This window comes from Hyalella azteca, unplaced genomic scaffold (genome assembly GCF_000764305.2).
Source record: "Hyalella azteca isolate HAZT.00-mixed unplaced genomic scaffold, Hazt_2.0.2 contig11229, whole genome shotgun sequence".
Classification (NCBI taxonomy): Eukaryota; Metazoa; Arthropoda; class Malacostraca; order Amphipoda; family Hyalellidae; genus Hyalella; species Hyalella azteca.
Window position 1 is genome coordinate 105127 of NW_025941232.1, and position 26593 is coordinate 131719.

A 26593-nucleotide genomic window follows, 5' to 3' on the forward strand; every position below is an offset into this window, starting at 1 on the left:
CAAGTTTCATCAAGCTACGTTCAGTATTTTGCGAGATATTCCACGCTCACTGAATTTGGAATCACGGCCGCGAGACCGGCCGTGAGAGAGGCCGCGTTTTTGTCCGAGACGTCAGCTTCTGCGGGCTGGACATCTGAGACCTTCCGCCCATTGTGGGTGATGAATAATTGAGACCTTCCACCTCTATGGTGATGTTCATCTTGACTTTCGGTGCGAGATAGCTAAATAGCTGAAGCGCTAGTAAACATTTGGCCACTAAACTAACTAACTAACAGCAAGATCGGGGCAGTGAGTTGCGGGTTCGAGATCCACAGTTTGCAGTTAAAAATCCACACTCTCTCGAATCGGTGACTGGAATGATCTTATACGCTGACATCGTTATGTATAATTTCTACCGGGACTAACAGTGCATTCCTACGTACATCATGGGCGCGACAGGCGCGTCAAGCTAACGTACCGATATCCCGTAGATCGGCAGTCTACATATGTAGGCATAGTGATAATGCACAATAGAATGTGAATGGCAAGACCGAACATGTAATCACGGACATTCTAATTTTATGGCAGCATCAAAGCTATAACGATATTTCACCACCTAGCAACCAATGGCAAACATTTAAAAATGATTTAATGACGAAATATTGCAATTATCTGCCACTTACAACGACTCGTTTATTTGTCACTTGTCGCATTAGTGTGTAGAAAATGAAAATATACGCAACGAATTGTATTGTCTTAAATGTCTTGTTCTTCGTAGAGGCAACGAACTGCACAGTTAGAATCCATAACGAGAGATCAAGAGAATAACAACACTAGATAATAAATAATTCACAAATCCATTGCAAACCGAAGCGTTTACAGCTGTAGTTGCAATGAATGTTAAATTTCTTACATTTCACTTCTCTGTAATACGTGCGGGCGGCCGACACCATGGGTTTTAAGCGACGTCTTTACGACGAGTTCTTCAGTCATTCACCGTTCTTATCACAACACTTCTCTTTTACAACACTTCTCTTTAACTTCACTTCTTGTCTGTTTGTTTGTTTGTTTGTCTGTCTGCGACAAATCTTGTAATCGAAATTTAATACACTTTTACTTCTCCTATCGATCTGAAATTTTGCACACTTGTGTAAAGTTGGAGACAATACATGAATCAAATGTCAAAATAAATAATTTTACAAATTATATTTTTTTTAAATATAAAAAAAAATTGGAAAAATAATTTTGTCAGCTACAAATCTTATTACTGATATTTGACACACTTTTACCTGTATAATTGATCTGAAATTTTGTACACTTGTGTGAAGTCAGAGGCAATGCACGAATCAATCAATAGAATACATAATTTTGAAAAAATTAATATATTAAAAAAATTATATATTAAAAAAGTTGAAAATTTAATTTTTTTTAATATGCGAAAATTAAATGAGAAATTCATTGTAGGTACATCTGTAAGATTGGAGACACTGGGTTCTTTGGAAGTGTTGTTTTTAAAAAGTAATTTTTAAACGTATATTATTACTTCACTTCTTGTTGTTTGTTTGTCAGCTACAAATCTCATAATCGATATTTAACACACTTCTGCCTGTCCAATCGATCTGAAATTAGATAGAAGAATAAGTAATATAGAATATTATAAAATAGAATAAGTAATTTAAAAAATTATTTGTTTTTAATATTGAAGCAAAAATTTAAAAAATAATTATTTTAATATATGAAAATAAATAAGAAATTAAATTGCACAAGTGTAGCATAGGAGTCACCGGCCTCTTTAGAAGTGTTGTCTTTAATGAGTAATTTTTAAACGCAAATTATTTATACTTTTAAACTCGGATCGTATCTTTGGGACTATCTAATGCTTCTCCTTTCATGTTAACTACAGGGAGACGGTCATTTGAGACCTTCCGCACAGATTGGGTGATGAACGATTATGGATTTAACCTTCCACCTCCTGACATGAGGAATCGGAGGAGCAATACTGTCGCAAGCCTACTTCCAAAAAAGCATACGATCAAGTGAGCGCAAAATGACTTGCACTGATGGTTGCCGTTACGTTCAATTTTAAAATGTTCCCTGTTGGGTACAAACGTCCACGTTGCTACACTAAATAGTTTACGTATAATTTAAATTGAAAGTTATGTTCCTGGAGAGTGACGTACGGCTGAGCGAACTCGTGATAATTTTGACCTCTCCAATCTCGGCACGGTCGGGTGTTTTAGGACCCCCATGGTTGAGCCGCGAGTTGAGTGTTCGAAAAGTTATTGAAATTCAGAAGGTTGCTGGGTGGTTTAACTCAGCGACATGCCTTATGCATATAGCCTTGATACTTTAGTGCATAAACATTTGAAATTTTTTAATCCAATAATTCCAGCTACGGGTTTAGGCCCGAAGCAGTTACTTGTTGTCCTCATTAATTTGAATTCTGAAACAAGCACCATCATTCAAGATGCTCAATATTCACACTTTCGCCATCTCCAATCCGTGTTCGAAACATTTATTTAACATGGTCCTCCGCCAGGTTTCATGTAGAAAGAAATTTTTGTCATGACCGGAGCATGTTTATATATAGCAGGTTGATATGCGTTTACTCGATAACTTCAGACCCGACACTAACATAAATTAAGGCGAATAATCCTCATAGCGGTTACGAATCTATAAGCTCTAAAACATCATCTGAATTTGGTATAAACCACGCGGCGTATCAACACGTTGACCCCAATTGTTTCACCTTGTACTATTTTCATTCCATGTTCTATTATGACCACAGGGTTGCCTCACGGTTTTATTCAGGACTAATTCCACGAATTATTTTTTTTAAGCGCGCTGGCCGGCTGAAATTTATGATAGGGCTACTTCCTAATTAAATTTTACAACAATAGAAATTGAATTTTCACACCGGAACCTACATATATACTAGTACAGGGTGCGCCACAGAAACTTACTTATTTGAAAAAATTCCTGTGCGGTTAGTTGGTCGGGTAGAGGGGCGAGAGGAGGTGCATCTGAAGGGGAAAGAGACTTCATTAGTTTATGCACAATGGAGGCCGTCATTCATGAGATTTAATTTTCAAAACTGTATGAAAAAAAATTTGGGATACTGTTTTCTCGAATAAAAAAAAATTTAAAACAATAACTGAAGTACTTTTGTTTTTATTGACCTTTCAAATAAGTAAGTTCCTGTGGCGCACCCTGTATATATTGAATTATAGTTAGTTTCTTCGCGGATTTGGCCATTTTTTAGGCCATCTTGCAACCCTGAATTATGCACCAACATATCCTGGAGAAATACATTTCGTGGTAGGCATATGTACCACTTCGGAGTCTATGTCTTTAAAGACAGAATCGTCGAATTATCAAGCTTCTAATGAAACGAAATAAAGTCTGTCGATACCCGTTTCTCATTTACATTTATTCCCATGGCATGCAGATTCGACGATTGTCCTGGCCCCCGAGCTGAAGTGAACGGTCTTCGGAAACCGAGCCCTCCGTCGTCAGATTGAGCTTCATTTCCATTAGTGGATTCCTCTCACTCGGTAACTTGATGCTTCATCACCAATCCGTTGGGAAGAGGTAGCGGTCTAACAAAATCCGGGTGAGAATGAAAGCAGGCTTAGAAATGTGAATTTATTGACGTAAACTAAAAAATAATTAGGTTTCCATCTAATTGATAAAATATTAAAAGCAAGACAGTCAAAAGTCACCCGTACACAAGAAAATACTTCTGCCTTTTATCTATTCAATCCCGAAGCTTACGTAAAGACCTCTAGATATAAATCACAGGGAGTTACAAACTTCATCAACAGGGACGCAAAACTGACGCTTCCTACGAATTAAGGTTTGTCGGCTCCTGCGTCAGAGAAAAAATAGAACTGGCGTCAGCAACATCAAACGTGTGCACAAACAGAGGTCACAGGAGCTCTATACATACACGCTGACTGAGTCGTGAGCAACGGTCGTGTTTCCGCAACACAATACACAGCATACGAGATTTTGATGCAGAGGTGAGGTTAGTGGACCACAAAATATACACGCACCAGAGCAGACAAGAAGCAAGCATAGCAGGATACTAAAAAATGAGAAAGGGCAAGCGAGCAAAACACGAGATGTGGTAGGCAAACGGACGATTTTGTGGAAAACACCTCAGCTCGCACACAAAGCGAGACGAAGTTGTTCATCAAGGATCTTTTGTATCAAAATCTGGAGATGGATTGCTTAAGAAATACGACCCAATTGAGGCAAAGAATTTCAGTCCTCCTTTTCGTCGGATTCCTCGTCGCTCTCCTCTTCCGCATTTTGTAGCCATTCGACAAATTTTTTCATCTGATCGAGGAAGACAGTCTTGCCTTTGGCGGAGTGACTGTCCTTGTACCACTTCAGGATTACTTCCTCAGAGAGCACTTCGCCTGCACATACATGGCATGGAATAAGAAATTGCAAGGCAAAACCAAGACAGCCATTTTATAGGTTTAAACAGGAGAAAGTACGATGTTAAAATGGAGTTATTACTGAAAATTAATTTCGAGCAAAATAAGAGACGGTTCCACTGGAGGAGCATAATCACGGGCTGAAAAACAGGTCATTTTGTTGATCAAAAACAGGGCGAGTTATATTTTGAAGCATGATCTCATGTTTCAAAATTTGCAGAGTAGGCAAACTTGCACTTACTCTTGTAGAAAAGTAGAACGATTTTCTGAAAAACTTTCATGAAGTTCATGTTGTCGTAGCAGAACTCCTGGACCTTGACGAGAAGATGAAGCTCTGAGCGCGCAGTCTGCGTGTGGGCGCGGAAGAGCGGCGTGTACACACGGAGATGCTTGAGTGCCTGGTCAGCGACCAGCTCTTCTTTCTTGTTCCACTCAACGTCAGCCATCACACTGCTCCATACCTGGCCACACAACAACCTTCATTACTTCGTCCACAATTTATAATACCTGGCCACAATTAATAAAAAAGTTTTACCCATTTTCCGCATCTATGAATTATTTTGCATATACCTTTATTTACAGTTGCACCAAAAAGCATATATTTACCCCAAGATGGAAAGACTTGGTTAACCCTTAGTCCGATCAAATTTAAACACCTGCAGGTACAAAATAGCGCTGGCAAAACTTGAAATTTCAATATTTCCACGATTGTACGAAACCTTGTATCCAGACCAAAACTAGTAAAATTGCGATAGTGAAATGTAGATAGGAGCTCACAGCAGACCTTAATGCTCCATGGTTAGTTAACTGCGCTAATTAATTCATGTAGTTATCAATCTTGCGCTAGGTCACATAACCCTTAGGAAATACTTGAAGCATATAATTAAAACCTTCAACATCGCAGTTGAATGAAACGAGCGTTAACATCATTCACAATCACCGACTTACGCCGCGCTGTGACAGTATTACTCACAGTGGCAATGATAGTGGCTTCCCCAATGTTATGCTTCTCGGAGAGCTGCGTGAGTTTCAAACTGATGTCCTTGATAGGAGTCTTGTCATGCAGATGCTGGGTGAGGTAGCGCTGGAGGCTCATCACGCCGTTCTCTTTCTTTAGACTCATTTGCATCTTCACGATTTCACCCAAGCCTTTTTCTTCAAAGAGGTTGCTGAAATACTCGGGCGTGCGCTTGTTGGCCGGCAAAAACTCCATGATGCGTCGCTCCAGCTTAGCTTTACGCAGGAATATCGTCACTTGCGAGCTGTCTTTCAGGCTGCCCACAGTCAGCAACACCTGATGGATGCACAACATTACAAGACTACGGGTATTTCAAAATTGAAATTAATTATAACTGCGATTGTCAGCGGATCAAAAGAAGGATCGGATTGTAGTCTGAAAACTTTAGGAGGTGCTACTCTATGTAAATCGGCATTCAACTTTATTAAAGAAATATGTGTCATAATTGAAGATAAATTTTTAGTTCTTCCTATCAACACGGATAACAGAGAAGCTCACTGACGAAATTCATCGCGGCAAGTGTCTTATAAATATGAAAAGGCCAGCCCATTCCATCAAGTCCACCTAGCCACACTAGAAAAATTTTAAGCCTCATGACGTTTGTTCGTCACCTAAGTGACTAACCTTGCAAATAAAATCAACAGCGATGCCCTCCCTGACGAGGTGCTCCTGGATGAGGTTGGAGAGCACGGTGGGCTGCACGACGCCGTCCACGGCCCACATGGCGATGCAGATAGCGAGGCGATCGCGGTCGCCGGCAGAGAAACCACGCAAAAACAGCATGGACTGCACAAAGTTATTTGTAGCTTGAAAAAAAAAAAATAAGTGTTACAGCATGGACTGCTCAGCAAACAGGTGATTATATAACGGTGTTACAGCATGGACTGCTCAGCAAACAGGTGATTATATAACAACAGCATGGACTGCTCAGCAAACGGGTGATTATATAACGGTGTTACAGCATGGACTGCTCAGCAAACAGGTGATTACGTAACGGTAAACAACGTGGATTGCTCAATTAACAGGTGTGTGAATAACGGTATTGCAGCATGGACAGCTCAACAAGCAAGGGTGTGAATACCGTTACTACAGGAGCTGCTCAATGAACATTTGTGGCACTAACGGTAATCACAAGTCAAAAAATTTCCAAACTCTTATTTGAGGTCCCTTTCAATTACAGAAAAGCTTCCAACACCATGTTGACTGCCAGACTAGGTACGCCGCCTGAAGCCCTAACGAAGTAGCCACCTTGCCAAGAGACTTAGCATGAAGCATAAGATGGAAATGAGAACAGGGAATAAATGCTAGTGCGTATCGTCTCGAAATGAAATGTGGCCAGGCGTAAAGCACTTATTTTGCAGCATAGAGAAGGGAGTTTTCCTTCACTCTATAATGGAGGGAAAACGCTGCCGAGTCCTGATAATTCGCATCTCTTGGGGTAGAGAAAGGTACCGCCGGCTAGGCTATGCAGAAGACACTATCAAAGAGCGCGACACCTGAATATGGTTTTAAAATTTATGGCATAGATAAAAGTTCATTAAGAGACAAAATACCACCTACAATGAATAAGATGAAGAAATCAAGCGACCGGAATTTATATAGAAGGTAAATTGAATCTACTAACCTTCTTCACTTCCTCGACGAAGATTTTCTCGAGGTACTTGTAACGGCGCATCAGACGCACGAAGAGCTGCGCGTAGGGGCGCAGCGTCTCGATGTCGGCCGCAGGCGCGCCGAAAACGCACACGGTCGTGCGCACCGGCCCCGATTCTGCCCCATCCTCGCTCACGGCACCGCCAGGAGCTGCAAAACGCATTAAAATGCAAATATTGGATCGACTTCAATTGATAAAAAGTAGCAAAAATAAAGCGATCACCTCAGAAATTAGAGCTCGGCTACTGGCACTATCGTCTGCGTTCAGAAAATTTAGTGACCGCATGAAGACCCTACACCCAAGTGTCACTTGGAGGTTTAATCCTCTTCGTTCATGATGACATCCCACAGCGAGATAATGAACACCTCCTTAATGGCGAGTTCAGTATAGAAGTTACATCATCACTCCAATGTGTCACTGGCCCGTACATACAGCTCGAGTCTGACTGTCTGACAACCTCCTGCCCCCGATACAGACTCGATCCTTCAAGGAATTCACGATATCCCAGTTGGTTGCCTTATCGCGGGCGGCTTTAAAGCCTATCAAGCGTTCCTGGTACTCCCGACAGATGAGATAGCCGCGACGAATGGTTATCTCTGCCTCCTCTTTCTGTATTCGCGATGAAGACACTCTGCCTAGCCTCTAATCTGGTGCATCTTATTCTTCACATGATCTCACCGTCATCAGTGAACGCCCTCTTCTGGACACCTAAAAACGCGCTCTAGTCCAACCGATTGTCTATTTTGACATCTTTCTTTTTTCCTATCGCTAGTTCAACAACATTAACTACGCCAACTTGCTTGCCTTTGTAGACACAGTTGAGGCCGTACCAGACCGTCTCGGACAGCATAATGAGAGGCGAGGTGACAGAGGCAACCTATGAGAAGACTGAGCAAAGAGGCAACAGCTCCTGAGGGAGTCTGGCTCCCGCGCTACCACGCCACGAGCCCCCCTCCCAACCGTAACCTTCCAGTGGCGCTTCTTTCTTACGATCTTCAAGGTCCCACCCCTGTGCTATAGCCCCGAGGGGGCTACAACCTATTATGCCACTATCCCTGCTTTTGCCTACCTCCTCTCACTGGCAGTGGCTTCTCCATCTTACACCCCCTAGCCTTCCACAAGCAGGAGTAGGTATGACAGTTACCACCCGGCATCGGAGTGTACGGCTGGTAGTCAATTAGCTTTAAAAACTATTATCGATCGACTATCTAGGTAACCTGGATAAGAAATGCTAGCTTTCAGTGTTAAAATGAAACACACAAGTCATTTGAATGCCACTTGACTAATAACGAATTCCAGGACAAAGTAAATATCTTCAATAAGAATTTTACCGTGTGTCTCTGCATAATTTTATCAAACAACACATTAGGAGGTATTACCAAAAATGATTGATGAACAATGAATCTTGTTACAAGCTGAAAAACTGAATGAAGCAACACTTTGAACCATTCAACAGTATTCTAGATGCAAAAAGAGACTGATCCAATTAATTCATCCAGCATAATGAATTTTTTTAAGACAAAGGAAATGTTTTATCAAGCATGGGCCACGCACCTAAGATACCACCAGCCAAGAGAATGTCGAAGAGAGCCTCGCCGTAGGTACGGTAGTCAAGCTTCGACCCAGCAGCGTCCAGGTATTTGTGAATGGCTTCTATATCAGAACCGCCAATGCCAGCAAAACCCTGGAAAAGAAAGGCATATGTTACCTTTGCATAGTTGCTTTTATTACAAGTTTCTGAACTCACCATGCAAAACTATCATACCACTGTAAATAGGAAGTCTGCACTAACATGGAGATTATAAATCATGTTACTAGTCTTAAAATAACTAGAAATTTCAGACCACCTTGCCTTGGTATAGCAGGTCCAAGCACACAACTAATTGAATGCATGAATAAAAGAAGATGATTCCAACCAAAAAAATAGAATGGCGAGTATAAATACGCACCAATAGATATAAAGGACTTGGATAATGAAGGCATATTAGAATCAGTTCTGATTATAGATTCATTAGGTTTGCTGAATAAAGTACAACTGAGTTGAACAACAGGGCATTTATGGCATGGTTAAGGCTGGAAACCAAGTCTATATATACAAGTAGAAATTTATCGTACACGAAGCAATTTGCAGAAATTATGCCATCAAATAAGGACATTCCATGGCTATCAATTATTATGATACTCAATCACATACATGCTGTTTATACTTGTTATCTCCACACTCATTCATCATTACCAAGCGCAATTTTTTTATGGTTGTATAATAGTTTATAGTGCTAGCATTCAAAATGAATCTATTCCAAAATCAATATTGTGAATTAGAAGCAGGGCGCTGTAAATATGTGTTCATGTTGTGAATTAGAAGCAGGGCGCTGTAAATATGTGTTCATCTAGTTAAAAAAAAGCAGCTCCAGTTGCTCTGAAATGAAATAAAATAGCAAGCAAGAAATTCACTCCTGAATCTCAAACATGAACAGACTAACATTCAGGACTCAATTTCATGTCAGTGCTAGATTTGTTCAGAATTTAAAGCCATTATTTTAAGCAATATATATGGCTGACTGCTAGCATTAAAATACTGACAAAAAAAGTGATAAACCAAGAACCTAAGCATTTCATTGGCCTCAGTATCACAAAATCAGAGCTTTACTTCACATGTAAGATTCAATTCAAACTCTCACATAATACATACGTTGAAACAGAAATTCTGCCAAAATCCTAAATTGGTGTAATTCCAAATCACTGAATTCACAGTAGAATACATTCCAAATAAATATGTACCTATTCATATTAAAAAGTAAAAAACTAGTTTTTAGTATGCAGTAAAATTGTATGAAAATACAACCGAGTAGACTACTAGAGAGTACAATAGTTCAAAAGATTCATTTGAATCATAGGAGTAAGAGGGTCTCACCTGGAGGATGTTGTCTCTAAAACCGATTGGGTCAAATTTTGCTTTTTCATCACGTTTCCGTGTTTTTATTCGCTGCCCTTGGAGCACAGGTTTTTCTGCTTTAGTACTCATACAACAAGAGGGCTGCACAAAAGAAGAAACAGCTCAGTAATACACATTTACAATCAGGGCAATAATGTACAATGCCTGTCCTCTCAAAAAAATTTTTTCACAGATTTAAAAAAACACAAATCTTTACCAAAACATTATCCTTATAATATTGTACCGTAAAATGGGGTAACTTAGACCGGCGGGGTAACTTAGACCACTTTTTGTTTTTTTTAACAAAAACTCCCACAACTCAAAAACTATTTGACATAGAAAAATTTTGTCAATGGGCATTAAAGGCCTAATACTGAGGCTACATAACACAATAGAAAGATTTAAAAAGTTTGCAAATCTAATAGGTTAAAAAATTAAAATTGTGACCCATGAAAAAAAGCTATTATTTAAAGCCTGTCAGAGTACCCCCTCCAATTTTTTTATTTTTTGGTTAAATAACTCCAGGTTTTGATGCATTGTAGTAGAACTCTTCTAGTTACATATGCAAATGACAAATTTTGGGAAGGTGTCCTAGTTTGCAAATGGGGGGCGCCGCCCCCAAATGGGGTAACTTAGACCACCTAATGTCAGCCCTGACGGGGTAACATAGACCGGCTTGGAAGTTAATATAAAATTACCATATATAACATATTTTATGTTTGACAGCCTATTTATGTTTTTTCTTTATGTTTCAGACTGTACAGTGTCTTATATATGGTAATTTTAACTTAATTTCCAAGCTAGTCAATATTACCCCATCAGGGCTGCCATTAGGTAGTCACATTTCCCTCATTATGGGGCGGCGCCCCCCATTTGCAAACTATGACACTTTCCTCAAGTTTGTCATTTGCGTATGTAACTAGAAGAGTTCTACTACAATGCACCAAAACCTGAAGCTATTTGGAGTCATTTTACCAAAAAATATAATTGATTTTACCACCCGGTCTAAGATACCCCAAGAGCTGGGGTAACAAAGACCATCACTTTTTTTTTGAAATTACATAAAGACTATGAGAGGCAGGAGCCAGCAATTTATGGTGAGTGAAGCTAGAGTATAGACCTGTATTTTGCACGTTTCAATTAAAATTTAATTTAGCTAGTAAAAAATGGCATCATTTATAATAAAAAAAGTGGTCTAAGTTACCCCATTTTACGGTATATAGATGCTTAATATAATTTTCAGGCTCAAATTGCTATTTTTTTCCATAGGAAGTGAATTATGCAAAAATTAAAAAAAAACGTTTTTGTAAAAACAACCTATTGGGTAATTTTTTGGATATTTGGATTCCTAGCTTTTTTATTTTGATATTCTAATAAAGGAGGTGAATTGAGTAATATCAATCTAAGTATATCTGCAGGCACAAACTTCATTGTCTTGACTTCATTGTCACTGTCAATCTGAAAAATCATTGTCAAAAGAAAGAAAATAAAGGTTGTAAATTGAATAAACACTAATGTTTGGTGATCTAAATTCAATTGGTATAAAATTTCTCAACATGAGGATTGTATCAAATGACCTAGTTTAGGTTATGTTTAAGTTATGCTAGAAAGGCACAAGTAGATCTTCTATTTATTTAGCAGTAGTATGTAGTAAGATAGTAGTCACTTTAGTGAGTGAATTCTTGTTATTGTTTCATACAGTGTTGAAGTTAGTTTATGCAAGAACAAAAGAAATGGTGTCACACAGTCACACTATATAATACAATAATAGTGTGTAAAATAGTAAATTGAAAAAATGTAATGCGAGATTCATTCAACATGTTTTTTGGGCAATATTTTGAGTCGATTGTAAGTAACTGCGTTATGATGCCCATTGTTGGTAATAAATTGCATGTAATAGGGAAACCTAATAGGTGAAAGGGCAAAATGGAAATTTGTCCTATTTACTGCAGCACAGGTAATTCTGACTTTCGTTAATATTCTAATATTACGGCCGCTAGAAATACAGCTGCCATCATGTGCCACAAGGTACTGTCATCTTCAACAGTCATGCTACTCAATTTAACTGAAACAGATTGACTTTTTTGGTACAGGCAGGAGATTTCAGGGATGTAAACTGATAAATTTTTAATTTTGATTTTGTTTGGATTATCTTTTCCATGTATGTTAAGTTTCCATAACCTAATCACTATGCAGTAATGAGGGAAAAATATAGAGTCCACCCCATCCTCATTTTGTGTTGATGATGAAATTAGTAAATTTAAATAAAAATACCTACGTATGGCAAATCTGGTAAGACCTAATGGTAGTACCCCCAATCCTAAAATTCCACCAAGGATGGGTGAATACAAATTTGAATAATGTAGGTGATATCAGCATAAGAATTTACATCTTCTGAAGATCTTACCAATGTATTTCAATGTTTATTTACAGGTGTATATAGAAAGAAATCTTTGGTGTTGGCAGTTCTGGTGAATGCTAGATGAAAATCCAGACAACACTAAGAGCATAAAATGGCTACACGACCACCCAGTTTTTTCTAACTATTTTTTTTTGCATAAAGAAACCCGAGATTCTAAATTATATAAGGTTGAGCTACATTTAAAATGTTCCAATGAAAAAAGTACAATATATATTTTTAATATGATTAGTGTAGCCACAGCTCAATAATTTAGAGATTATGTAGTGCAAAATGCCCATATGGCAACACTTCCTAGAATAAGCAATTTACGGACACATCATACCTCCGCCGGCCACTTCAACTCTGTCTGCGACCAGGGTAGCTTAACCTGTTCAGTCTTCCTAGTTCATAAGCTTTTGTTGTATTTTTGAGATTCTGTGATTTTTGACATAACCTTGCCAAAGTTGTATTATGTATTCATTTTTTGTGTTTTTGGCGCATGTTCTCATTTATGGAAAAAATGCACTATTGTGCTCGCCAGGTCTGTCTGTCTGTCCGTCCGTGACAAGTTTTTGTTGATGAGAAAATGTGCTCTCTGTCACTCACTGTAATTAGTACTGAGTTATATTTTTTCAGATATAATCAATAATTGCAACTGTTCAGTTACTTCAATATCAAACAAAGCAACTTTATTAGGATAAAATTATCGAACCTACTTTTAAACCTAGAGCTCAGTATGTCAGGAGGTGTTGTAGGGAACCTAGAAATTACAACTTTTAATAAATATAGCCTTTTTCCTCTGACTTGGCAACACCGTTAGGAAGTTTACTTCGTGTTCTATTTGTCCCTTAGTCAGTATAGCCCAGCCAATCCACAACAGCAGGTTAGTGAAGATTTAGGTCTCTAACATAGGTCTCTTTGTTAATTTGCATAAATGGTAATATTGTACTATTATTTGCCTCATCATGGTCACTTATAAAATATACTTCTCCAAGAGGTTCTCACGTTGCCAAGGGTATTATTACTATTATTACTGTTGTAATGTCCGTATTCTTTGCCGTATCAAATAAATTCACTTGATCCAGTTTGATTCATTTCCGATCTCTTAATTTCCTGTGCGGGTAACGTCCGGCAGGTTCAGCACAGTGTAACTAGTGCTGAACCGTTCTAGGCAAAGCATCCTTCAAGGAAGGCATTACAATTAGAAATGAACATTAAAAAGTACAGCAACATGAAGAATATCCTAATTTTTGCCATTTAGGGTACTTCTTGTGCAGTTGTGTCCTCATTTCTATTTTTTCAAGAAAAAGAGATGCCTAAGAGGACAAGACTCAGTGGCCAAGAAGGTGCAGATTTTGCCCTTAGCAGAATACAGTAGAAGCCAACAGGACATTGCAAAGGAAATACAACACTCACAAACTATTTTACTATCATTTTTAGTGAGTTTTCTCATTTATGGAAAAAATGCACTATTGTGCTCGCCATGTCCGTTCATCTGTCAGTGACCTCAAGTTTTCGTCGACGAGAAAATGCGCGCTGTCACTCACTGCAGTGAGTACTGAGTTATATTTTTTGCTAATCCAGAAGGTTATGGATCAAAAAAGCACCCTTGACCAATCCAAAAATTGACTGCCAGTTATTTCAGGCAAATGCTTTCAGAGGCTTCTACAGGGTTCATACTGGTATTTAGAAAAAAAAATTCCATGATTCTCAATGAGCATCAATATAATTTTCCAAGACTCATATATGACAGGTTTAGCACAAGTGAAAGACTAACCGTGCATATTCTATCATCTCCTACAGTTGATAAATAGTACCGTAAAATGGGGTAACTTAGACCGGCGGGGTAACTTAGACCACTTTTCATTTTTTTAACAAAAACCCCCACAACTCAAAAACTATTTGACATAGAAAAATTTTGTCAATGGGCATTAAAGGCCTAATACTGAGGCTACATAACACAATAGAAAGATTTGAAAAGTTTGCATATCTAATAGGTTAAAAAATTAAAAATGTGACCCACGAAAAAAAGCTATTATTTAAAGCCTGTCAGAGTACCCCCTCCAATTTTTTTATTTTTTGGTTAAATAACTCCAGGTTTTGGTGCATTGTAGTAGAACTCTTCTAGTTACATATGCAAATGACAAATTTTAGGAAAGTGTCATAGTTTGCAAATGGGGGGCGCCGCCCCCAAATGGGGTAACTTAGACCACCTAATGTCAGCCCTGACGGGGTAACATAGACCGGCTTGGGAGTTAATATAAAATTACCATATATAACATATTTTATGTTTGACAGCCTATTTATGTTTTTTCTTTATGTTTCAGACTCTACAGAGTCTTATATATGGTAATTTTAACTTAATTTCCAAGCCAGTCAATATTACCTCATCAGGGCTGCCATTAGGTAGTCACATTTCCCTCATTATGGGGCAGTGCCTCCCATTTGCAAACTATGACACTTTCTTCAAGTTTGTCATTTGCATATGTATCTAGAAGAGTTCTACTATGTACAATGCATCAAAACCTGGAGTTATTTTACCAAAAAATATAATTGATTTTACCACCCGGTCTAAGTTACCCCAAGAGCTGGGGTAACAAAGACCACCACTTTTTTTGAAATTACATAAAGACTATGAGAGGCAGGAGCCAGCAATTTATGGTGAGTGAAGCTAGAGTATAGACCTGTATTTTACATGTTTCAATTCAAGTTTAATTTAGCTAGTAAAAAAAATTGCATCATTTATAATAAAAAAAGTGGTCTAAGTTACCCCATTTTATGGTAAACCTGTAATGGCTATTCAAAGGTGGCATGGCTCTTCAAAGCTGCTTCCCACATATTTGACACAACAAAGTATTTTGAGCTCAATGTACATGATTTTGCCATACCTTCATGCTTTAGATGGCGAGCAAGCCAGTCACTATAAGCTTCTTTTCTGAGCTCAGTGACCGAGCTCACGTGATTGGTTCTCCTATCAGAATACATGTAACAAGACTGTTAGCAGCCTCTTGTTTCATGCATGCCAATCAGAGCTCAGAAAACAAGAGTCAGCACAAACAGTTTAAAACATGCAGCACAGAAAAACACTTCCTTTCATTCTTCTTCAATTTGCAAATTCCAAAACTTTCCATAACCTGAAATGAAATCCCATGAATTTCCAAGCCTGGAAACTGCAAAATCAAATTCCACAACTTTCCAGGTTTTCCATGACCGGTACAACCCTGCTTCTAAAACTTGCACTACCTTTTCTTCTATAAAATTGGCCACTGGAGTTGGTGTGACAGCACAACGCATCTGTCAGATATTGCATGACTAAGAAATTCAAGTACATGAAGCAGAAAAATGCCCCCATGCTCGAGCAAAAGAAATTTATCAACCAACTCAAATTTGCAGGAAATAATTCAAGCTTGATGGTCCAGTTTCATGGCAATGCTATTGGCACAACTTGGACCATGAGCTTGAACTTTTTCTCAAGCAGCAGCAATCTGGTGCTGGTTTGGTCATGGTTTGGGCAATGGAGTGCATTTAGCCGAAAGAGAAAGTCAACTCTAGCTATTTTCCGTGGGAGACTAGATACTTGTAAGACTCCAGATGATTTGGTAAATACTAAATAGCATGGGGAGAAGATGCATTGAGGTAATTAGGGCAAAAGGAGGTAAGATTGCCCATTAAAATAAAAGTATGGGATCCACAAATGAAAAAAACTATCTCAGTCTTATAACCCTTTCCACCTAGGGTTTCTTTTCCAATTTTCATCATTTCTTCTCATATATCTAGAAAAATATGTTGTATGTGTAGCATTGGAACCATTATTAAATGTAGTTTAATCTTGTATAATTAGGATCCTGTATTTCTTTGTGCAAGAAAAAATAATATTTAGAAAAAAAATGGGTGGTCATGTTGCCATTTATGCAACTGCAGATAAAACATCTTGCATTTGATATTTAATTAAAATGCCCATGCAAGTTGCAAGAAAAGTGATTTCAAAATTATCAAAAAATATGGAAATGCTAAATTCTGACTCCATAGTGACAAAGCAGATTCTGTAGAATTAGTTCATTTCCAATTTACGCATTCACTCAAGATTTAAATCCATATCTTATATATGATAATTAGACTCCTGCGTTTGGTATTTTTTTGTATCTGAGATGAGACGAGACAACAGGCTCTGTCCCGGTTCGCAATAAAAACCGGGACAATTTTCAGCCGTCCGTAGGAATTCCGGGACGATGCCGAGACGAGACATCCCGGTTAAAATAGGTATATTAAAATTTCCCGGAATTTATAGCCATTTTAACAAGACATAATGAGAAATAAGGAGTCGAATCAATTGATGTGGTGTAAACTTTGGCTTACCGTCATACATTTATATAATAACTTGAGACTTATCCTTTTACTATTCTGATTGGAGCTTGGTAATTGAAATGTTTTTTGCTACGAATACATGTTGTGGTTTAATATGGCACTTAATCTTGACAGGCAAATAAAATGGAGAAGCACATTATTTATTTTCCAAAAATTGTGTTCTATGATGGTCTGGCGGAGGCCATATACTAGCTGTAGCCTGTAGCTGGTGACATCGGTTGACTGGACAGACTTTGATTTGCTTCCAGCTCAATCACAAAATCAGATTCATCGATCTTGCCTTGATCATTTTCCTTCAAAAAAAAAAAAAAAAAAGTCTGGAAAGAAATGTCGACCACATTTTTAAATACAACAAAATTCAAGTTGGAAAAAATATAATAGTTTGATCTTCAAAGAAGAACTCGAAATATCCATGGTGTATCCTTTCTAAATAACGTTAAGGGGGGAGGGTATTCCCTCCGGAAAAACTTCCACATTTACTAACGGATCTTTGTGAAACTTCACACATATTTGTAAAACCGAAATACAAGCACATTTTGTTGGTATGATTTTTTTGTATGAATTCAAAGAAAAAAAATTTTTGTATGAAATTCATATAAAACGGGAAAAGGGGGTACTTTAAAAATCTATCTCCTCCTACAGTTTTCAAGCTACAGCATCAAAAGAATACCATTCGATTCGTAAATACCATACCAATCGAGTAACACAGCCCGATTTTTTATTTTTGTCTGAGCTTTTTTTATACGCATTTTCCCGTTTTTTTTTCTCATTTTCTTCTGATTTCCCCCCTACCCCATTTTCAATCCAAACTATGCACAAAGTTAAAAAATATAACTCAGTACTCACTGCAGTGAGTGACAGAGCGCATTTTATCGTCGACGAAAACTTGAGGTCACGGATGGACCGACAGACGGACTGACGGACAGACAGACGGACATGCATGGCGAGCACAATAGTGCATTTTTCCATAAATGAGAAAATGCGCTAAAAAGGGGCTTCGTTGCTCGATAGGTAGGATCTTTACGAATCGAATGGTATATCTTTCAATGCTGTAGCTTGAAAACTGTAGGAAGAGATAAGTTTACAGTGACAATAAGGTTACTTTTCAGTAGAGCCCGATAAAGTCCCGCGCGCATCGGAATAGTCACTCAATGTAGCAAGGATACAAGACTAAACATTATTGGAGCTCGATTCCAGTCAAGGATGGTGGGAACGACTGCATGCACACCTCCCCATACGACGCCAGGCGGGTAACTGAAGTGCAGCTCAAGCAGACACTATTTAAGAGCTCGGCAGCTAATTTCCTCCTATCCTAAATGTTAAAGAACTCCACGACCCCTAACCTTTTAGCGATATGTCGTGAACGCATAAATCAATGTACAGTGATGGTTATGGTACCGTTGGATAGGTCAGAATGTCAGCTTTAAGATGAGACTTCTAACCGGAAAAGGCAAAATCCAAAATTTTAGGCGATACCCCCCCCCTTAAACAAGCGTTTAATAACAATTCAGGAAACTGCGCAATTGTGATGATTTCCTGGAGGCGTAGCACAAAATTTCATTAAAGGCAGAGATAATCTAAAACTAGCTTTAGTATTATTAGGAATATATTACCAGGACTCCACTCCACTGTCTACTAATTGGCTGACTAATCTAGACCCTGCGTCCCAATGTGCTCCGTGGCGCCTGAACTCGTTCCGAACACGTAATGAACTTGACTCGTACGGTTCACATAAAGTGCCATGGAAGCCTTAGTTAAGACTTAAGGGTAACATTTTTTACTCAATACTCAGCCATACATCGACAGTTTTGCGGTGTTTGTCAGACCACTAACCAACTGCCATGTCAGTTATTTGGACAAATTTTGCTAAATCTGTAATCAACTCAATTTAACTGGTAACTGTCTATGGCCCTATTAGCAATAAATGGCTAACTTGTCATTCTTCCGCCCATGTTTTCAAAAAAAATCGTATCGTAATCGAAAAACTTGATTTGTCCTAAATAATTAAGACAAATCTCGTCTCGTCTCGTTATGTCTCGTCTCAAATCTGTCTGTCTCGTCCCGGTTCATAAATAACCGGGACACAAGTTTTAAAGTCCGGGACGGAAGTCTTGTCTTGGTTCATACGTTTATTCCGGGACAAATTTTACCCTCTGTCCCATTATTTTTTTCCCGGAATTTTCTCGTCTCATTACGTCTGTCCCGGTTCATTTCCAGAAAATTATTTCAAGACGCAGGAGTCTAATGATAATGCAGGTCACAGTAACAAACCTTAGATTTTTTTAGAATCGCTTCATTTTAAATTTCCTCATCTACAAGCAGGGTGGAATTATGAAAATGTGGGTTCATATTTTCATGATTAATCTAGCCTAGTAGCATGATCAGCTCCAAAATATTAGCTTAACAGCAAGTAAAATTTTATTACACATTTTTAGATACTGTAAAAGGGGGTTACTTTGATCACTTAGTTTTTTTTAACAAAAACCCCCACAACTAAAAAACTATTTGACATAGAAAAATTTTGTTGATGGGCATTAAAGGCCTAATACTGAGGCTATGTAACACAATAGAAAGATAACAAAACTTAGGCATATATAATAGCTTAAAAATGATAAATGTGACCCACGGAAAACAGCTATTATTAAAGCCTGTTCACTGTTGTAGAACGCCCTCAAATTTTTTTATTTTCTGGTAAAATAACTCCAGGTTTTGGTGCATTGTAGTCGAACTCTTCTAGTTACATATGCAAATGACAAATTTGTGGAAAGTGTCATAGTTTGCAAATGGGGGGCACTGCCCCCCAATGGGGGAACTATGACCACCTACTGTCAGCCCTGACAGGGTAATATTGATCGGCTTGGAAATTAAGTTTAGGTACCATATATAACATATTTTATGTTTGATACACCTATTAATGTTTTTTCTTTATGGTAATTTTATATGGTAATTTTAACTTAATTTCCAAGCCAGTCAATATTACCCTGTCAGGGCTGCCATTAGGTGGTCACATTTCCCCCCATTATGGGGTGGCACCAGCATTTGCAAACTATGACACTTCTCTCAAATTTGTCATTTACATATATAATTATATATAACTAGAAGAGTTCTACTACAATGCACCAAAACCTGGAGTTATTTTACCAAAAAATAAAATTGATTCTACCACCCAGTCAAAGAAACCCCGAAGTGGGGGGTAACAAAGACTATCACTTTTTTTTAATTACATCAAAACTTTGAGAGGCAGGAGCCAGCAATTTATGGTGAGTGAACCTAGAGTTTTAAAAAAAATGGTCAAAGTAACCCCCTTTTACGGTAAAATATGAATATATCATGATATGATGTGCCCATGTTAATATATTACACCTAAGAAATTCCAAACAGGGACCTCCGTTCTAATTATTTCTCAAAAATTTAAAAGCAAAGAAAATAGCCAGAAAATTCACCATTTCTTAAAAAGGAAAACGTTTCGGAGACCAGCTCCATCATCAGTTCAAAACCTAAAACACAGGTACAAATAATTAGCAATAAATTCATATTGATGCATAAATCGTCAAATGAGAAACAAACAAGAATGAAGCAAACACGGGCACAAATCTATCTATTTACAATTTCGAGGGGATATGAACTATTAGCGGCATTTAAAATAGGCTTTTGTTTAAAAATATAAAGGGACTCTAGAATTCGCAAGTCGGAAACACCGGACTAATTATTTGTACCTGTGTTTTAGGTTTTGAACTGATGATGGAGCTGGTCTCCGAAACGTTTTCCTTTTTAAGAAATGGTGAATTTTCTGGCTATTTTCTTTGCTTTTAAATTTTTGATAAACTTGCGATTTAAGCAGTCAAGTGATTCTAATTATTTCTGTGCTACTTTACTGGTCTACTTATACAACTCAAAAATGAATTTGAGGAAGTCTAAAAAACTCTTGCTTTGCCACTATGTTTCAGTACAAGGAGGTGATTTCCAATTTTGAGTCAATACAATTATATAATTAAAATAAATTATTCAAACAAGTTTGTCTTCATAAAAGATAATTCAAACAGCAGGGCTGGAAGTCATATTTATTTCTAGAATAATGCGGCTCCTATATCATAAAATTTCAGTAGGTATGAAATCTCATGGCTCTAATGTCATACATTTTTTTTTGATTGAAAAAATCATGGTTTGCACTCCGCAAACATGTCATTTCATAAATTTCTATGATCCGCACTTTTTCAACAATCCTGCCAAAATATCCTGCATAACAAAACAACAAGTCAACCTAAATTGTTTCTTTATAGATATAGATCACGTATTAGCAGTCATGTCAGAACAGTCAGACTGCTCACTGCATTGTCACGCATAGTGTCAAGGCAGAGAGTATTTTAACTCCTATAAGTAGACCAGCAAAGTATTGTGGATTGGATATCAGCATTATCATACACAAGATTTTAGTTTATAGCTTGATTAAATGAGAAAAAATGAATCAATTCTACAAAATCCGTGGTTTGTCACTATGGTGTCACATGATCAGTTGCCACTCAACTGACTCATGGGAAGACAAATGTTAGTGCTAACTTTTTATGGTAAAATTAGAGATTATGGGTAACACGTGCCCGGGATTTCGTAAAAAGTTTGTGGCTGCTGGCTCATAAATGGCTTTCAATGGCTGAGATTTGGAATTCCCAGCTCAAAGACATGGAGTCACAGCTGGCAAATCCACAAAACCACGGCTCCAAAAATTGAGTTACGTCTTGCCAAGTAGATATATTCCATGCCTGGCAACAGTAGACAGCTTTTTATGATAAATTGGCAGAAACCACCAGGTTTACCACCCACCAGCTAGGTACAAACCACAACCACCCTGGGGGAATTGGAAAAAATGCCTATGAATATTACCTATTTGAGCTATTTCAATTGCCCTTCCAGTCTTTTCCTTATTTTTCCCTAAAAAATATAGAAAAATTGTCTTTTTTACCTGCTATTTCAATAAATTACTTTTGAAAGTATTGTTTTTAGGCATGATTTAGGGCTTTTAATGAAACTTCTGTCAAATATTAAAAAAATAGTAACCACTAACCATCTGCCTATTGCCTCCCAATCAGAGTGAAATTCTAAAATTAGTGGTTCACATAAAAAGAAGCATTCTGCCTTAAAAAAATGTTGCAGGCACTAGAAACAGGTTTGTAGGCTGTCAGAAATCAGCCTCAGAAATTGGCATGAACGTTACGTCAGGAAACACAGTGAAGGTCCCAAGATTATTAATTGTGCGCGTCACTCACGGATAAGCAAGAGGGATCTACAGAAGAAAATACTATTTACTCTTGCCGTTCAAAGTACTTCCAATTTTACTGTACTTTCGCCATTTTGCTCAGCATCCAAGCTACCAGGTTCTTGGTCTGCCGAACATCCTGTCTACTGGGATGCCTTGGTAAACTGGTACTCATTCTTTACGTCAGCTTTCAAATTGAGGATTAACTCATTGGCAATCGGAGAAACTTCTAGAACAAAAGGCAATGCACAACATGACAACTCAGTTGACTGATTAAGATAGAATGGAGCACTGTACTTGACAATTTAACAATCAAACCTTTAGATTTTGTGAACCTTGTGATTTCTTCATTATTAAAACTTTAGAAGGCTCACAATATATCACGTATCATCTCCAACTTCCAAGTTTGGGAGCTTCATCTGCAGTTAATGCAGTTACCTCACACACCGATTGCTTAACGAGAACTAACAAGTAAACAGTAAACACTAACCATTGTTCCCGCCACTTTGGCTGTTGCACACGATTGATTCTGCATGTATAACATTTATGATTTATGAAGGTTATTAAACCATTCTGTTAAATGTCAGTTACTGATAAATATAGAAGAATTTGTATCTATCATTTTTACAAATGAGTATATTGATGGTTGGTGTCCCTGCGGCCTGCTACCTTCTTTGTTTATGTTTCTCGTTAAGTTGGTAATCCTGATCGTAACGGTAGGAGTTTCCATGTCTCAGCTTATTGCATCAGTGGTCAGTTTTGTATTTGTCGATTGAATCATAGGTAGTTTTTCATGTATTTGTGAGTGAATGTACATAGTGAAGATGATATTCATTGCAATTTCCATCAATAGTGACATAACTACATTATTGTATTACGCACTTGAAATAAGAAGTGTAGCATTACGCATTAAATTAACATCAGTGCGTTAACATTGTGTGCATTTGGGGCGGTCCATTCTAGCTTTCTAATGCTGATTGGATTCCAGTGGCTGTGACGTTACTAACGTTCTGATGCTAATTGGATTGTTGTGACTGTGAAGTTGCATGCATTCTAGCAATGATTGGATTCATCATTTCATGTGACTGTGATGTTGGATGCATAATCATGCATTCAAGCATTGATTGGATCCTTGTTACTGTGATGATGTAAGCTCCATTTTTTTTCAATGAAACACCTGTGGCAGCTTGCAGAGACTTGTCAGTGATGATGATGGACAGCCAGAAAGTGTAGGTATGCTGGATTGCTGGGCTTTCCAGATTTTTAGGTCATGCTTTCCAAATGGCTATGTTTACCAGTTGATATATTACCACTCTGAAATTCCACAGTGCGGCACACTGCGCGAGTCTGAATTCAAAAAATGCCAGTGTTTGCAGTAAATTTCACCTATTTCTAAGGCACTTGTCTAACTTTTTTCAATAAAATTTTTAAATTGAGAACTTAAACCTATAATTTTCTAAAATTTCTAATTATGCAATATTTTTTGCAAGAAATAGGTCAAGATTGAAGATAATTCCAGACTGGTAGCCTGAGCAAATTAGGTTTGGCTTAAATAAATTCAAATTGTAGATCAATACTATTCAATCCCTAGTCTGGAAAAGTCCTATTTTTGTCTGAAATATCGCGGCTCTAATTTAGTCTGGAAAAGTCCTATTTTTGTCTGAAATATCGCGGCTCTAATATCATATAATTTCAGTAGGTATGAAATCTCGCGGCTCGAATGTCATAAATTTTTGTTTGATTAAAAAATCGCGGTTTAAAAATTAGAGATTTGGGGTAACACGTGCATAAACTTTGTAAATAAATTCGCATTCGCACCTCGTAAATGGCTTTTCATGGCCGAGATATGGAATTCACGGCTCGGTGAAATAGAATCACGGCTCGTAGAAATGGAATCACGGCTGGCCAATCCATAAAACCACGGCTCGAAAAATTCAGTCACGGCTCGCCAAGTAGATATATTCCATACTAGTTCAATCCTATCACCAAAGACAAAAAATTGGACTGGCTAGCTAGCCATTTGATGTCAAAATTAAAAAAAAAAAATTATCAACATCTGTGATCTGTCATCTAGGCCTATAGCTAATTCAGCCATTTTATTTACATAATTTAGGAGTTTGGGAGAAATGCAAATTGCAAGTTCCAAGTTAATAAAATGGGCGAGAAATAAACACAGAAGTTGGTACTTGGTGGTAGTGAGGCAGCCTGATAGATATTCATAAAATTTGCTCGAAAATAATAGAAACGTCATTAAAATATTACCAAGCGTTTGCCTATTATTTGTATGATAGGCTACAAACATGATGCATCGCTGAATCACTTCCCGACTCAGCAACGCCCGAACGTACCTAACACAATTACTAAACCCTGCTGGTATGATTTTACTGGCGTAGCAATTGCCTCTCAAAGAAAAACATCCAGCAACGAAAAAAATGCAATAAAAACAGCTGATATACTTACATTAAACTGAAAAATCAAATGAAGAAAAATATAACGATTAATGTAGATGATAGATAAGTCTCCCACACCACCGATTTCCGGATCAACTGTCTACATAGACGCACTCGCGCACATACCAGAACTTCGACTTGGCAGATGGTTCTCCAACTAAAGTTTGGCATTAACTTATAATTCATTTGACTTAATTTCTGTTTAATTGTTCATGCTGATACTTCTGTGTATTTTTCTCCCAAAGTTATTAACGTGTAAAAGTAATTATAGTGTAAAAAAATTAAATTCTGAAATTGAGCAGAGGATTACGAAGCGGTCCAAATTTCTTGATAAGCTGCGGTTGCAGAGAAATTTTAAGATCGGGCTCATTATTCGCGATAGTTTTTATCAACATCGCTTTCATGCGACAAAGTTCGGCTATGAAGGCTGCTAAATAGCTGTTCTATAAAGGTTGCGCCCTCAACGGAAGCTTTAGAATAGAAGTGTCGGCATTGAAGAAAATAGGCCCATGGCCTGTTGCCGATTCTTGAATTTTTCGCGACTTGATTCACAATGGATCCGGCCTTTGGAACCCGATCTTTCCGGGAACGCAGCCGTGCACAACAAATTTTGTACACCAATAAGCCCTGAATCGAACGCCTTGGATCTTTCAGGACATCCACCAATCAGCCGTGAATGGAATCTGCTATCCGTACCCGATCATTGACATCCTGCTTTGAATATTTTGAGCTCCACACCCCCCAGACACGAGGTCGAATAGCCTAGGGTCGAATGGCCGTCCACCACTGAACGTTGTGTCGAAGCATCACTTCATACCCTGGCCACCGCTCGAATTGCTACTTGCGCGCAACAGCCTGCGACCACTTGGATTTGCCCACCTCCGGCCTCGCATAAAACCTGCCGTGCACCACCAGGCCGTCGGTCGAAAGAGCCGTGCGACTGGCTGAGTCAGGTTAGGTTAGGTTAGGTTAGCACTCGGCTGGAGCGTTCGACCCGCGGGCGTTCGACCGAGGGCTGGTTCGACGCACTGCCTAGATACGGACGGCTTGGTGGCGGATATCACATTCGCTGCAAGGCTCCGGCGCGCTACGTCCGAGTGGTGTACAATTTTTTCGCGGTACGCCGGACGACACTAGGCCATTCGATCGCCGACTGTTTCTCCTGAGGGCTGATTGGTCTAATTCAATTGATTCGTTCTGTCTGGTGGCTTTCGGCTGCCTATATGATTTTCCAGAAGTGTTGAAGGCTACGTTCCTGAGGGCAGGAGTCATGATAGTCCATTACATCCAGGGCAGTGGTGGTCTTCGGCAGGCTTCCCGCTTCTTTGCCGATTCTGACCAGAAACTGGCGCACAGAGCTGGGATCGAACCCGCGCCTTTCTGCTCCAATCCTGGGACTCTGGGCAGAGATTAACGAAACTTCGCTAAGTACACGTAACTTTTCGTACTTACGTTCAAAAAGTTACGTATTGCCTAAGTCAGTCAAAAATTGGCATTAACAAAACTGTCTTACGCAAGACTTATCTGAAAAGGTATTATCGAAACCATCCAACTAACTGACCAATCAGAGGCTTCGAATTTGCCATTCCGAGCTTCTGTGTTCTGTCGACTCAGTACGCAGTGCGCGTGGATGAAAGGAGGTTGTATTGTGTCAGCGTCATCTGCGTTGACTGACTAGGGAGCATATGGAGAAATGAGTGAGACGTTGTCTAAATAGCAATGACAACGCCTTGATTGCAATTTTTTGCAATCAAGGCAAGAAATTACATTTTTCCCATTCAAAATTTGAGGACTTTTTAGAGAGCTACGTGGAATTTAGAACATTTTGTGAGTTGGAGTTCAACTATCGGCGGAGAAAGAAAGGAATTTGTGTACGTAGCTAGAAAAATGGTTGGCTTGTCAAACTCCACTTAGTTTTGAATCAAAAAGTCATGAAGATATTATTTTAGTGAATGATCATAAAACTCTTAGATACGAATATCAAGATTTGCTTGCAAATTATAGCACAAAAGGAAAAGAAATTAGCAGGCATAACTTAATTTAAAATTTTTCTCAAAAAACACCGTTTAGCACGATCACATATTATGCCTATGTT

General features: G+C 38.3%; 1 protein-coding gene across 1 annotated transcript; it reads right to left on the bottom strand.

Annotated features, from left to right (window-relative positions):
- Positions 1 to 3608: 3608 nt before the first annotated feature.
- On the bottom strand, positions 3609 to 24625 carry LOC108666218 (eIF5-mimic protein 2). Its single transcript, XM_018153055.2, has 8 exons — positions 24509 to 24625; positions 10011 to 10133; positions 8651 to 8780; positions 7067 to 7245; positions 6067 to 6228; positions 5398 to 5718; positions 4666 to 4885; positions 3609 to 4403 (listed from the first exon to the last, which is right to left on the bottom strand). Exons 2-8 carry the CDS (start codon positions 10119 to 10121, stop codon positions 4246 to 4248), a joined length of 1281 nt encoding a protein of 426 aa, XP_018008544.1. The 5' UTR covers positions 10122 to 10133; positions 24509 to 24625; the 3' UTR covers positions 3609 to 4245.
- Between the last annotated feature and the right edge of the window lie 1968 nt (positions 24626 to 26593).